Here is a 15,578-nt window from a genome sequence, read left to right as displayed (position 1 = left end):
TGGCCATCTTGGACCGCAGGTCAATATCGCGCAATGTCGTCAGGTCGCTTGTCAAAATCATCTAACCTCACAAATTTTTCATTCCTATAGACGATCATAGTCCGGTGTGTCAATCTATGGACTCGTTGCGATAAGGAATTCCCTCCAAAAATTCATGGTGAAAGATGAGACATATTTGAAAAGTGAATCTTATGAGTGAAATCAAAAAAAAAGATCTTATCGACACATTATATATACGTATATATGTGTGTGTGCATATATATATATATATATATATACATATAAAATATAAACGCAGAGTAGCGCTGTCAAGCTTCCTTCGACAAAAATAGAAACCGCATCGATATTGGGGCTCGCAAAATGTCTAGCGCGAAGATAATAAAGAATCCAGAAGTACCGGGTGAGTTTTTATTCTCAATTTATTTATTTAGAATGGCACTTGACGTTTCACACTACTTGTGCGGCGTTTTTCCTACACCTTTCCTCCGTCCTTCCTTCGTTAGTGTCAACAAATATTCGAGGTTAATGATACATATTACGATCGTGAGAGAAAGATAGAACTAGCGCTATTATAATTCGTAGGGGTCGTTCGATCTTTGGACGAATAGGATTCGTACATGAGTAAGTACTACTCAGTTCCTTTCTTAATGACGATTTCGTGTAAGTAAAGTACATCGATAAATACGTATCAACGAAAGAGAAAGAGAGATGTTTTTTAGGATCTGTAAAAATATAATTGTAATTTTTTCATGTACACAAACCTTAATAATTCCATCAACGAATTTACTTTCATTAATTTGTTTTCTTCTATTTCATTCGACTTTGTCATTAACGCATGACTATGGAGAAGAAAAAAAGAGTAAACTTTATAAATAGTACTCGTTCGAGTATTTCCCACGTTCCCATAACCGGCTTCCATAATTCTACGAATCAGTTGAGAACGTATGACTTGCTAATCCGACATTGTTGTAAATTCATTTCTAATCGTTTTACGAGTCCCTGTATTTACGTAAGACGACGATATTTGATACGAGCTATATTAGATAATACTCGAATAAGTATATATGTACGCATATACAATGAATTACAAAATATTTCAATTAATTTTCAAAGAAGTGTACGCGTGCGCTATTATTGCTCGTTTTACTCGTAGAAAAACAAAATCTTTCCCGTGAATTTACGATCACTTTGAATTTATCGATATCATATTTTTATTATTTCAACGTGTCCTCGAACGGAAATAAAATTATAATAATAAATAAAAAAAAAAGTTTGTGAACATAATCATTTACTTCTTTTTTTTTTTTTTTTTTTTTTTTTAAATACGAAAACTTATTTAAAATCGTTCGTTTTTCGCGCGGATTTTTTAACACTTTCACGACCAATGACAAATCTTTATTTCAAAAAATTTATGATAAGATAAAAATCATAGTGAAGAATATATTTATTTTATAATACGTATAATAATTCGTTTACAATCGCACGATTCGGTCGTTCGTTGAAAAATTGATAATAGATTATTGATTTGCTCTAATTAGCACATCGATTATTATTTATTTAAATATTTCTATAAGATATTGAACATCATACACGTTCACTGTAAAATGATAATAATAATAATATAACAACAACAACAACAACAACAACAATAACAACAATAATAATAATTTATTCCGCGATATGCTAATGCTTGAAATATTAATAATAATTTATATTATAAATTTTAATAAATTTATATGAAAATTTTAATGATAATTTATGTTATAAATTAAACGTAATAACAATATTTACATTATAGATTATTATTCAAACATTAATAATAATTTGTTAATAATAATAATAATAATAATAATAACAATTTTATCATTATCGATAATATATTCGTTAACTTCGTCATACGAATTTTTCTAACATTTCAAGAGTTAATTATTTTGAAGGAAACGTTAGAGCATGTTAGAATAACGTAATATGTATTTTAAAACTGCCGGTATAGAAAATCGTGTGCGAATAACGAAAGCATTCACGTGAAATAAGCAAATTCTTATTTTGAACCGAGGAAGGCAGATCGCAAAGCGATTTCAAAAGCAGTTGGCTAGATCATAGACTACAAAACGTGTGGTTGACAAAGGTGCTTTGACAACGTACACATATACACGCATACATACGTATATACGCATCTACATTCATACATATATACAAAAGGTAAGTACAATTCGAGAGCATTAGAGAATAGAACTAATGGCGGCTGTTCTTTGCCAGACGTATGTATATGTCCATGTATGTATATATATGTTTGTGTATACATACATATATATATATATAAAATTATGTAGGTATATATATACCACCGAACGTGTATTTGTCCCCGCAATTTGTTCGAAATATGGCTTTCGAGCCAGTGCGTTAGTACGTACTACCAAACAGCGATTATTTCGAAACACGAATATCATTTATCACATTGAATCGAGCGTATCGTGGTAATTTGTTTCACGAAAAGATATTTTTCAAGGATATTTTCCTTATCGGTCGTTCTATTTTGAACGAGAATAAAAAATAAAAAGGAGAAAAAAAAAAAGAAACAGAAAACTTTACGTCATCGAAACATGCACATTGCAAGGTTGATTATAGCAGGTCGTTTAATAACGTAAATAATTTTTATACACGATGTATCTTTGCAATGTCACAAATTATAATTGGATATATTTTCGCAATATTTCGAGCGTTCCGTTGTATCTATTTTGAATGTGTATATTTCATTGATTTTATCGTGTTAAAAGGAAACGAGATACATATTTGAAACAAAACAAAAAAAAAAAAAAAAAAATACATGGTTTCCCCTATCCCATGATTTTCCTTTTGAAAGGAAATCTATACGATAGTATCGACGCCATCGATACTGTTGCCATCAATGATTACTTTTATTAAAATCAGAGTAAGATTTGAAAGGAAGTCGTTCGAAATATTATTATTATTAATATTGTTATTATTATTATTATTATTATTATTGTTAACATCGATAAAATCAAGTTAGAACGGTGCAAATTCGTCAGTAACGTTATAGAATGAAATAAAAGATCTTAGTATAGTAAATGAAAAAATAAAATGAATTTTTGAATATAACATACGTTTATTTTTATACACACGTTGTTCTCATCGTGCAAGTATCGCATATGATCGAATCGATGAAACATTTTCGAAACGGAGAATAATATTAACCTTTCACTTTGCAATTTACGTACGGTAAATACCTCTACGTGCATCCTCCTATTGCGTCGCATCGTATTTAATCTAAGTATATTTGCAACATTTCGAATCCCTTCGATTTGCTGCTCGGATTATCGAAATTTATCGTGTTAACCGAATTGTTCGAGTATTTAAACTTACAATTAGTCGCTGGCAAATAGAAAAAGAACAAAAGAAAAAAAAGAACATTTATTTAGAATTTCAATATTATTGCAAAATGATTTTTCGTTCGACGGATTCGACAGTTAAATCAATGCGAAATGTTTTAAAGTCACAAAGCGAAATGAATATCATTCGTAAACATAATACCTAAATGGAATTTATTTATTTATATATATATATATATATACACATACAAACGTCATAGACGTATCGAATGAAAAAGCAACAGTGTAATTAAGATCACGATATAATATCGTACGAACAATAGAAAAGATCAAGAATGCAATTGAAAATAGTAACCAATATATATAATTGTTTTGTTACAATTAGGATTAGAATGCTTCTTACCTCCGCCCCCACCACCCCCACCTCCCATAATTTCATCGACGAACGCCGTGTCGACGACTAGTGGTATACAAAATCAACAACAACGGGAACAACAAAAACCGACAGTAGAAACAACGATAACGACAACGACGTTAACAACGGTTACAACGGAAACGATAACGAGCTCGACAGCGGCAAATCCGAATACGATACAAACGGCTCTTCCAAATTTAGCGGTGCCAACTCCGTATATTCTGCACCCTACGATGCAACCGCAAACACCGACACAACAACCTATACCATGGTGGATTTCTACGGAGGCGGATACCTCGGCAGACATGTATGCGCAATGGTACGATACGTCGTACAAAGCTGGACCAGCTGTTAATACGGTCGTTCAAGTATCGGCGGTCCAGCCATCATCAAAACCGAAGAATAAGTATTATAAGCGTAAGAACGAGTTCATCGATCCTGCTCAAGATGCAGGTGATTGATTTATTTTCTCCATTATTATTAATAGATCGTTTTTAACAAAGGTTTGATTGAACGAATTAAACGAATTCATAGGTACATTCGTTGCATTTATATCTATCGGACGTTATATATAAAATAAATATATATGCCGTACGAATATAATAACAACGTCTGATTATCGCAGGAGGATTATCACTCGTCGAATTTGTGAAAATTCTTTCGAATCTATCAGATTGTAGTTTGATCCATGACGAATACGTATCGTATATGTCGCACGTTATCATCAACCGATCCTTTGCTTAGAGAAAAAAATTGGAGTAGATTTTTTGATATTATATTTTTCTGGTTGAATAAATCGCGGATATATTTTCGAATAGAAACATTGCAATCGATATATATATATATATATATATATATATATTTTTTTTTTTCCATCCGATGAAAACGATAGTATATTCCGTATTATCGTAAAAACGTTCGCGTGAAAACGGCCTTACGCTTGTTTCTTTTTTTCTTTTTCTTTCTTTTATTCTCCTATTTTTTTTTCCTTCCCTTTTTTACAAACTTTTCTTTTTTACTGCACGAATCGTTCCACCGAGAAACAAATGTTTACTTTATATTTGTTTATTTGCTTCTCGCTCTCTCAGAAAAAGTTGCCAGTGCCCAGAGGGAGTTGTCGGCGCTAATGAAGCCGCTCAAGTGCGATCTTTGCAACGCGGTGGTAAGATTTCTTTATCTGTTAACTTCCGTGAAATTTGATCCGCGGCTCAACGAGGGCAGTCGGACGAATAAAAACGATAGGACGTTTTCAGATGAACTCCACCCTTCAAGCGAAATTGCATTACGACGGTAAGCCTCATCAGAAGAAGGTTTCCATGTTTTTGAATCAAAGCGTGAAAAAACAGAAGTCGGAAGACGGTCAAGTCAGTAGTACGACCGATTGGCAAAATCGGTGCGACGTAAGCTTTTTCTTTTTTTTTTTTCATTTCTTTAGCAAGAATTTTGGGAATAATAACCCGATCGTCATAACAAAATTTGAAATAATTTTCATTTCAGATCTGTAAAACCTGGTTCTCGTCGCAAATCGAAGCGTCACAACATTACGCAGGGAAGAAACATATAAGAGCAGCCCATGGGGGTCCTCGTTCGAGGTATCGAAATGTCCTGACTCGTTTCGATCGATCCTTATCATACAGAACGTTCGGCCGAGCTCGATCATTACGATATTGAACGTTACAGGCCGAAAAAGTCGCAGAATCAAAATCAGTACAACCACGTAGACTCGACCGGTCGATACGGAATAGGCATGGCTTTTCAACAGGACGTGCAAGTGCCAGGAACATCAGCCGTGGTATCTGACGGTAACATCATGGTGTCACCGCAAGGAACCACGACTCCCATTTACACACCCCCGGCATATCCCACTCCGCTTCGTTGCGATCTCTGTGGTGTCTCCGCGAATCGCCAGGATCAACTAGAAACACACAAGCGTGGTGCCAGGCACATGAGAATGCTCAGACTCAACGGATTACCCATTCCTGAACTACGTACGAGGCATTTCTCTCATTTAGCATTTTTTCCTTTCGTTCGTAATATCGAAAGAAAGCACGTACATTTATTTCCTTTGTTCTTGTTCCTTTTTAGTTTCTGAAAATGAAAACGCTTCGAGTTCGTCAGGTCCCATAGATTATTCCATTTACAGAACACCCTCGGGTAAGTATAATTATTCTGTTAAGTTATCCCAAGGAAGTCTTGAAAAATTAATGCTCTTGCTTCTTGCAGGTCAATATTATTGCGCACCGTGTAATCTGTCGCTGAACTCGGAGAGCACGTTCGCTCAGCACGTCGAGAGCAAAAAGCACAAAAATCAATCGAATCCTAAATCGCCATTGAACGCCGCGGTGATATCGAAGAAAGCAAGATTCAAGAAGAAATAAATTAACGTAGAGCGTAATCGTTATTTCCTCGTTTAGACCGTATTTTTCCGTTCACGTTTGATTTTTAATTCGACAAATATCGACAATCGTTATATGGAAGAAATTCGATGCGCGTCATCGATCTCCTTTTTAACGTGCAAAACGAACATAACAATAAACTTTTGACCTCTGGACGTAACAAAAGAGGAAGCGTTGAAAAGCCAAGTTCTACGAGCGTTTTTTCTTTTTTTTTCTCTTTCTCTCTTTTTTTTTTTTTTTTTTTTTTACTTCTTTCTTAATTAAACGTTCGCGGCGAATCTTCGTATCCGTCGGTGATAACGTCTGTGCGGATATTAGGAATTAAACTAAAGACAGTCGTTCGCCGTCGTCTGGGCCGATGATGAGAAACTTAAGTACGTTATGCCGGGCGGGTGAGGTGGGAGTGGATAGGAGAAGTAGAGGGTGGAGCAAGAAGGGGGTTCCATATTTTAAATGAAATACCGATTAACTTTAAATTAAATTCGCGTTAACTCAAGCGGTTACTTAGTCGAGCCGACAGAGTTCGTTACAATTTCTCTCGGAAGTCGCTTGCAAACGATCGTCATCATCATCGTTTATCAGTATTTATTCGATTACGAAACTATTAACGCGCGGTTCCAGTAATGTATTCTCGTTCTCGCGTTCAAGAGGATTCGCGAAATCGAATCGTCGTAAGCCATCATCCGTCGCGTTACGCGCTGCGTTCTCCCAAGCGTACCGTGTCATGGCCTATACGTGAAATTTATGCGTCGCTCGTTTCTCGACCTTCCGTAGAGAATTTATGACCGTTAGCAAACGAGCCTAACATCGAAACCTCTCGGGTCTATTAATTACCTGCTAAGGTAACGCTTATGACGTATCAACCGTTTACCAGTATCTTTTTTACCGTCACTTCCGTACGACGAATATATGATCGAAAGACCGGTAAACATAAATAGAGAATACTACTGTGTCAGACACGACGAATCAGAACCGAATTTACGAGCAGGCAAATTTACGACGAATAAAAGCTCAACTCGCGCGATTCCTGGATACATTCGGAGCGAAACGATAAAGCCGAAGATCGTCTCGACATTTCTTCCCGAATTCGCTTTTCTCACTTCTTTTTCTTTTTTCTTTTCTTCTTTCTTCTTTGGCTTCTTCTGCATCTTCCTCTTTTTCTTTTCTTCTTATTTTCTTTCTTTCTTTCTTTTTTTTTTTTTTTCTATTCCTGCTGGTCGCTACAAGCGTCGATTTTTCTAAACGAATTCAAAAGAATTCGCTTGGCAATTTGGCGAAGCAAGGGGTTATTTTCTTTCGAAGCTACTTTTTCGTTTTTCCGCCTTTGGCTCTCTTACTCTTCCTTGAGCGACTAAAAGAAAGACAGAAAGAGAGATTAGGATCGTTCTCGCACGAACTTGTAGATCGTTGCTTTATACCTGCGCTTCGGATTTTTATGACCTCCCTGGTTCCACGTTTAGCGTGTTTTCTTCTTTTTATTCCCTTCTTCATCCTCCCACTCTATCTTCTCTCTTTCTCTCTCTGTTTGTCTGTCCACGACATCTACAAAAAATCCCTTTTCCATCTTCTCGTCTACCGCGAGCCTGTATCCAGGGGTGCCACTCTTTCTTCCACGTTTTGTTTTCTGACCCGATGCTTTATGAAGCCTAAAAGTATAAGACCGCGTTGCGTTACATTGTAGCTTTGAGATTTAAGAGAACTCCTCTCGAAAGAGGAATGGGAGAGAAGAAAGAAAAAAAAAAAAAAAAAAAAGGAAAAAGATCGTCGAAAGAAAGTCGTTGTTTTGTATTCGAGTCACCAATACCAATATCATCAGCGCCATCCTTTCTCAGTAATCTTTGGGCGTAAATTATTATGGAATAAAAAGGTCGCGGATATATTTAAAGATAGGATGCTTATGATCGTAGGATCTACGAACGAGACGAGGCGATATAGGAAAACACGCGAATAAATGTAAAACGTTTATTTTACGACGGCTCTTTTTCCCATTTTAATGTTTTATATATCGGGCAAGACAAAAAGTAAGAGAAATAAGAAGATATTAATTAAAGACCGACATCGATTACGTTTCCGCGATGAAGTCGACGTCTCGTATGCGTTTTACGAGGACGATGTTAATCCGGGAACGTCTAGAAAGAAAAAAAGAGATAGATAGATAGAGATAGCGAAAGAGAAAGAAAGAAAGAAAGAGAGAGAGAGAGAGAGAGAGAGAGAGAGAGAGAGAGAAACACCTAAACAAAAAAGATCGCTCTCAATCTGTCACGGGGCTGATAGTAATGCGCGTAAAAAGCCATTAATCGGAGCGGCAAGGTTCGCTTCGAATATCGGTGGAATTCGTAGTCAATGACTGGAGAGAATTTCTCAAGAGGAAGATCAGGAGGAGGAGGAGGAGGAGGAGGAGGAGGGGGAGGGAAAGGATGCTGGAGACTTTGAGGAGGCTGCTAGTCGACTCGTTTCCACCTGCGAGGAGACGATGCCGTGACGAAAAAATCAATCGATCGATTCCTCTCTCCTCTTTCTTCTCTCTCTCTCTGTATATATATATATATATATATATATATATATATGTGTGTGTATCTTTCTTTCTCTTTCCCTCTCTTTCTACTTTGCAATGATGAACCCATATCCAAGGTTTCTCTTGACCGATTCTTATAAATATCACAAAGAACATTCTAAAGTTCATGTATCAAAAAGGATCAGAAGATCCTCTTCCTTGGCATTTACTTAAGTATCATGTACTATAAAAAAAAATCTAGATCATAATCGATACATACGATCTATGTATGCGTTTTAACTTGTTCTGGATATGCGATACCGATGAGCAATTGGTTCCAATTTATGGACTAATGATGATTATCGATTTACCGTTTAATCCGACGATCTTGTTTCTCCTTCCGTTTTTCATCGAATGGCACCCGGAAACATTTAAAAGCATCCAAGGCTTTTAATCGATTAGAAGAGAATTTTTCGAAGTAATACACTTCCCGCAATCATATTCATGATCATGTTTTTAAAAAGATGTTTTTAATCATTGTTCTTTTAATATTTTGTACCTTCAAGATCTGTCTGTACTTTCAGAGATTCATTATTAATTATATACTATTTAAGATATAGTAATTTTTTAAGAAAGAAAATTAAAGAAAGTGAAGATTAGACGTCTCAATGTTTCATTTTTTTGTTTTGTTTATCTAACTCGATAACCGACCAATCAATTTTTTTTTTATCAACTCTTTGACAATTAATATTACCACGGACTTACGTATTATACATATTCGAGAAATTGCAATTATTTAATAAAGAAAATTAGAACGAGCGAGCCTTTTAATAGATTCGTTTTCGACTAGGTATAAAACTAACGATGAAGAGAAAAGAAATAAAGAGAAAAAAAAAAAAGAGAGAAAGAGGAACAGAAAAATCGTATTGTGGAATCAAAACGAGCTCAAGCAGAAGTCACTAAAATAGGTACTCACAGGCTCAAACGAATCATTATGGTTTTCGTTTGGTCGTCGTGAACGCGCGCGCGCACGTTCGCTGGCTCGCTTCTAATTTCGCTAACAAACGACTAACCGAGTTAGCGCGGGAACGTTATAAACGGGTATAAAACGGGGGAACGAACAGCGGCAGCGGCCTCTTTTGTCTCGTGAATTCCATTGTCCTGATGAGAGAGAGAGAGAGAAAGGAAGATAGAGAGATAGAACAGAAAAGACAAAGTTCGTTCGAAATAGCGGCACACAGTGGGTTTGTTTTTCTTTTTCTTTTTTTTTTTTTCTATTTTATTTTTTTTATATACGCCGACGAGCAGTATTCTCGACAAATTCATACAATTATTTCTCGATTAGGGTGAATCGACGTACAGAAGACGAGATTAGCTCGGCCGGTTGTATCAACGAGCAAGAGAAAGAGAAACAGAAAGAGAGAAATAGAGAGAGAGATAGAGAGAGAAAACGCGTAAGCCCTCGTGTTCCGCGAGCCGGCTAATTGCGGAAGTTTCCTGGACAATTTCGGTATTAATAAAGTTTTTTACGCCTCATCTCGACAAGAGAACGAGCGAAGGTAGAGAGAAATAGAGAGAAGGAGAGAAAGAGAGAGAGAGAGAGAGAGAGAGAGAGAGAGAGAGAGAGAGAGATAAAAAAGATCTTCTCTTGATTTCGTCTGATATTGTCGCCGTTTTTGCAAGGCTTACCGAAAAAGTACGAACTGTTTAGTTTTAAGCGACGCCAAGCGAAAATATTATCTCGTATATACGATCCTACATACAGACATATACACACACACACACACAAACACGGAGCCATAAGTATTTAAATACACAGGTGCCTTTTCTTTTTTTCCTTTGATCCTTTAATTCCCAGCGAATGGAATGACATTCTGTAATTTTTTTTTCTCTTTTTTTTTTTTTTTTTTTTTGTTGAGTCCCTTCAAACGTTGTCCTTACCACACTAATCTAAAGTAGGTACTTCAATTATTCGAGCAAAAAGATTATTCTTTATCTTGGCGAACGATCAAACTGAAGCGAGGAATCAGGTACATACTAATATATATATCTCTTACAAAGTTACAAGGCTACAAGAAAAGTGGCAATATGTATGCAGATATATACGTTTTATCTGCATCGTGGTAGGGCTAAACGTACGTTGTACAAGAAATACTTGTGCTTGTAATAACTCCTCCCTTCGTAATCGACGAAACCTAATTACACGTGCTATACATCGAAAGGTAGGAGCAAGTACGTTTGCCAATGGAATTTGGACTCATTTTGGACCTCCCGAAAATCTTAAATGTTGAAAAAATGGCGGACTACGTATATCTCTATATACGTGTGGATCATGTAGGTATATAGACATACTTATCTACTTACATATATAGTATATATATATATAGAGAGAGAGAGGAAAATATTAAGTATTATTAAATGTCGATATTCCATCAAAAACGGCATCGACCTCCGTAATAAATTTTTCTCCTTCTTCTTCTTCGATAAAGATTTTCAAAACGAGGAAGAAAAGAAATCGAATTCCCGAGATTATTCGCCGTTTCTCTCGATCCTTTAGAGATACCGCAACGGAAGGAAGGAGTTTTTATCAATGGTACTGATTCCACTTGACTCGGCTAGGGGTACGGAAGAGAAGGAAGATCAGAGGGAATAAAAAGCGATCGAGAGGAGACGCATCTCGAAGTCATGGGTAGAAAAGAGAGAGAGAGAGAGAGAGAGAGAGAGAGGCTGACCTTGCAGGTCTCTACGGGGCCACCAATGTAGACTGACGAGAAAAGAAAAAATCGTGCTGCTCCTAAATGCGGGCGGTGTGATGTCATGCGGAAATAGCCGTCCGACGCGACGGTGCCGTGTCGGCGTGCGAAGGAAGAAGAGAGAAAGAGAAAGAACGAAAGAGAGAGAGAGAGAGAGAGAGAGAGAAGAGAGAGAGAGAGAGAGAGGGAGAGATCAAGAGTGAAAGAGTTGCCGGGAGACGCCGGAGGAGAATCTCGATCGCTCGACTCGGCCGATTACCTCCTCTCCGTAAGCTGAGAGTGAACGAATGAGTGAGTGAGTGAAAAAGAGAGAGAGAGAGAGAGTAAGAAAGAGAGATAGAAAAGATCTCGAAAGACACCTTATTTTCTAACAACTAATCACTCAACAACCAGTTTCATCTCCTATTTATGCAACCCCACGATAACGATTAGTCGCATTATCTACGATTTTTCCGACCTATCCGTTCCACTTATTAAATTTATTGTTTCCGCTGACGACGAGTCGAGGTATCGGTAATGACGCCCAGAGATCGTAGAAATCGTGTTACTGCGATCATCGTTAACTTACGTTAAATTTAAGAAATTTCTGTATCTTCTTTCCCTCGACGTTCCCCAAAAGATTTTATCTTCGTTTGACTCGCGTGATGAATATCGTCAAAGGGCGCGCAGTTCGAACGTTGACGTTCTTTTTCTTTCTTTTTTTTTTTTCTTTTTTTTTTCTTTTCTTTTTTTTTTTTACTTCTTTCCAGTGAAAACGAATATTGCAATTTGTATGAGGTAAGTATACATGGGTTGGATAAAGGATCGTTTCTTTTAATACTCAAGAAACGAAATGCCGTTTATTGCATACGCGCGTACTTACTTACATCGCGATACAAAACTCGGTGTGTCTTTTAATGTGTTCGAAAGAGAAAGTAGCGACGCGTGTGTTCCACGAGATCCATCCTCGTCCATGAACATTCCAATGCTTATAAAGATCATCCGCCATAAATGTGAATGCGCGAAGATACGATCTTTGGGCGAGAAAAGGAAATTAAAGGAAAATTGGACGCGCACATACGGAGATTGTAACGTAATTCATTCACGTAACTCGGAATGTACATCAATTTATTTCGCTTTAAATCGTTTATAATCCATCTATCAAATATAATTTTCTTATAAAATGACGAATAAGTTTGTTTTATATTTCGTCGTTTTAATTATTTCAAACGTTCGTTTTATTATTTCGAAACATTTTGCGTTTCATAAATTAAGTTATTTTCTTTGAACATCGACGATCTTACATACCTGAAGGTATCTTGTGAAATGTACAAATGAACCGTTCGAAAGAGGAAGAGCATCATCCTTCCGCAATTTATATCTAAGTCGAGTCGATCGGAAAAATGATAGCTTAACGTACCTTATCTCTTTGCACCTTCCCCTGTCCACTAGTTACTTAATAATCATAATCCGATTTTACGCCAACGATGTGTGCGTGTAACATCCGCATAGATTAACAAATTTTCTCGACGAAATTTCACGGACTTTCGAAAATGTAATATTAGTTATTTTCAAAAATGCGATAAAAATATTTTTGATTTTTCTAAAGGTTCGTTGACTTGTCGAATATTCGTTGTATACGTGTCAAGTACGTAGTACGTGAGACACAATCTCTCCGTTGATTTGATCGAACCTTTATGAAAACTGTAAAATAACTTATTTAATACATTTCATTTCATTAACCTTTAAACACGCTAAGTTAATGGATATTTATGAGTTGTAACGAAACGACCGAACGAAATGGCGCGACTCCATTTGTTTTAAATATTTTATATCGCTCGTAAAATCTTTATTTAACGTTACGAAGCGATCGAAAATATGTATCGCGAGGTTATATCTTTTGCGTAAAAAGAACAAAAAAATGCAAAATAAATAATTTCATTACGTTTCATTTTTCGATTAATACGATTAACGCGGTAAAAGCGTTCCGTCGCGACGGTTTATCGATCAATTTGATCGACTATCGTTTCGTTAAAACAATAGAGGATGTTGCAATCGCCAATGGGGAAATCATCCGTCACATCGATCAACATTTTTTTCTTTCCTTTTTTTTTTTTTCGCATCGAAACAAATTTTATTACGTATCACGTCAATATATTTTTCGATATTTTTAATTAATTACATAAATTGTAAACGAAGCTCGGAACTAATTCCCGCTGTGCAACAATTAACAGAATCGCGAACATTTTCCCAGTTTTCGAGTTTTCATCAAAATTCTTCATTTCGCTAACAACTGGTACATAAAGTTAAGACTAACCAAAAAGAAATATGGTCTTCGATCGGTAGCAATTTATAGATAGTCGATATGGTCGTAGATTCAAAAAAATAATCGTTAGATATAGACAGCAAAAAACAGAAAGAGAGAGAGAGAGAGAGAGAGAGAGAGAGAGAGAGAGAGAGAGAGAGAGAGAGAGAGAGAGAGAGAGAAGTTGTTCTTCGTAAGAGCGGCACGCCGCGGGCGAAAGTCACCAGGAATTCAAGTCCGATAGGTTCATCGGTAGAATCAAGAGAGAGAGAGAGAGAGAGAGAGAGAGAGAAAGAGAGAGCAAGGTAGAGAGATACAGAGAGAAAGAAGGATAAAGATAGAGAGAGAGAGAGAGATGTCACGCCGGTGCGCGGTGGCGCGCATGCGCGCGACTTATACTTGACGGGCTCAAAAAATCAATGAACTCGCGGCACGAGCTTGGACGAGGAGAGGATCGTTCGTGGAAAATAGGGAAAAGATGGTGAAAAAGAAAGAGGAAAAATTTGAAAATTTAGTAAGAACGATAGAAACTTTTTTTCGACGAAAAGCTCGATGAATGATATAAATTGTAATCAGCAAGGATCGAGGAAAAATCGTCGTTGGCATTCGTCGAAGAGACGCATCGTGTGCGATCAGAAAAGAGCGCGGCCGAACGAACGATCTTTCTGTAGAAGAGAAGGAGAAGAGTTGAAGAAGTAGGGATAGGTATAGGGAGTGTGCGAGAGAGAGAGAGAGAGAGAGAGAGAAAGAGAAAGAGAAAGAAAGAAAGAGAGAAAGAGAGAGAGAGAGAGAAAGAGATAGACAGAGAGAAAGAGAGAGACAGCTATAGGAAAATGGTGGACGAGTGGGAAGAGAGGGTGCAGCCCGGGTGGCGGCGCTAGCGTAAGATGGCCGAATAGCGGTACGGCGGATAGCAGCCGGGCGACCTCTTCGTTCGGCGCTACATTGCTTCGGTGCTACATTCGGCTGGTGGTGCGTTCGTTCGTTCGGTTCCGCCGTCGCCGCCGTCGGCCGCCGCTACCACCGTCGCTGTCGCACGAGTTCGTCTCGGTTCGGGTTTACTCGGCGCTTCAGTTCGTGTCCTCTCGCTGCGCACGACGGACGTGTCTCTCGGTGATCGCGCAGAGAACGTATTTTATATATATATATATATAGATATATGCATAGGGACATATATATATATACACACACGTACATATACATATACACATATAGACTGTTTGCGACTCTCTCGAACTACCTACCACCATCGAGTTATTATTCTCGTTAAATGCACAGAGAGAAAGAAAGAGGGGGGAATCCAGAGTACAAGTCAAAACATAGAGACGACACGGAAGAAAAAGAAAGAAAAGAAATAAGTATATAGACAACGATTTAATTCGCAAAGAAACGAGTCGAGTATCGTGCCGAAGAAGGTCGTTTCTTCATACATATATATATATATATATGTATGTATGTATGTATGTATGTATATATGTATGTAGAGAGAGAGAGAGGAAAATATAATAAGAGGTGTAATAGAAAGGAGAAAACGAAGAATCGAAGAACGAAGAAGTTCGTCGTCGGATCACGACGGTTTATTCTGTAAGCGTCCTTTTCGGGTGAAACCGTGACGACCAAGTGTGAAAGTGAACGAAGGTGAAGATCCAAGTGCGCGATTTTAGAAGGGTGCCGATCTCACGCGCGTGTCCACCTTTCTATCTCTATCTACCTCTATCTCTACCTCCTCCTTCTTCTTCTTCACCCTCAGACTCCACACTGCTCCTGTCGCCCACCTCCTCGCTCTCCCTCCCCCCCCATTTCTCTCGCGTTAACCGCGAGTGCCGCGAGTTAAAATGGCGCTCGGCTTCGTCCGCAAGAGCGCTTTTCCGTACAACAGCATCGCT

General features: G+C 37.5%; 2 protein-coding genes across 7 annotated transcripts in view; both read left to right on the top strand.

Moving 5' to 3' along the window:
- Positions 1–262: 262 nt before the first annotated feature.
- Positions 263–6,347, top strand: LOC122632479 (zinc finger protein 346-like). 2 transcript variants are annotated; one of them, XM_043819304.1, is made up of 9 exons: positions 294–400; positions 583–621; positions 3,736–4,218; positions 4,854–4,927; positions 5,019–5,165; positions 5,263–5,357; positions 5,446–5,753; positions 5,851–5,919; positions 5,989–6,347. In XM_043819304.1, the coding sequence occupies exons 2-9, from the start codon at positions 618–620 to the stop codon at positions 6,141–6,143; spliced, it is 1,335 nt and encodes a 444-aa protein (XP_043675239.1). In that variant the 5' UTR covers positions 294–400; positions 583–617; the 3' UTR covers positions 6,144–6,347. The 2 variants fall into 2 exon arrangements, with proteins under 2 accessions (XP_043675238.1, XP_043675239.1); XM_043819303.1 differs by lacking the exon at positions 583–621 and having other exon boundaries at positions 263–400.
- Positions 6,348–14,549: 8,202 nt separating this feature from the next.
- Positions 14,550–15,578, top strand: part of LOC122632474 (ephrin type-B receptor 1-B) — a 155,847-nt gene continuing 154,818 nt past the window's right edge. The window contains exons 1-2 of one of the 5 annotated variants that reach the window (XM_043819273.1): positions 14,550–15,152; positions 15,214–15,330. The gene's annotated coding sequence lies outside the window, so the exon portion shown is untranslated. Of the gene's footprint in view, positions 15,331–15,578 lie in introns of all 5 variants that reach the window. The other 4 variants (XM_043819272.1, XM_043819271.1, XM_043819270.1 and 1 more) reach the window with 4 other exon arrangements.

The sequence above is a fragment of the Vespula pensylvanica genome, chromosome 10, assembly GCF_014466175.1.
Source record: "Vespula pensylvanica isolate Volc-1 chromosome 10, ASM1446617v1, whole genome shotgun sequence".
NCBI classification, from domain to species: Eukaryota; Metazoa; Arthropoda; class Insecta; order Hymenoptera; family Vespidae; genus Vespula; species Vespula pensylvanica.
The sequence above is the reverse complement of the archived record's forward strand: the minus strand, read 5'-3'. Positions and strand labels throughout refer to the sequence as shown.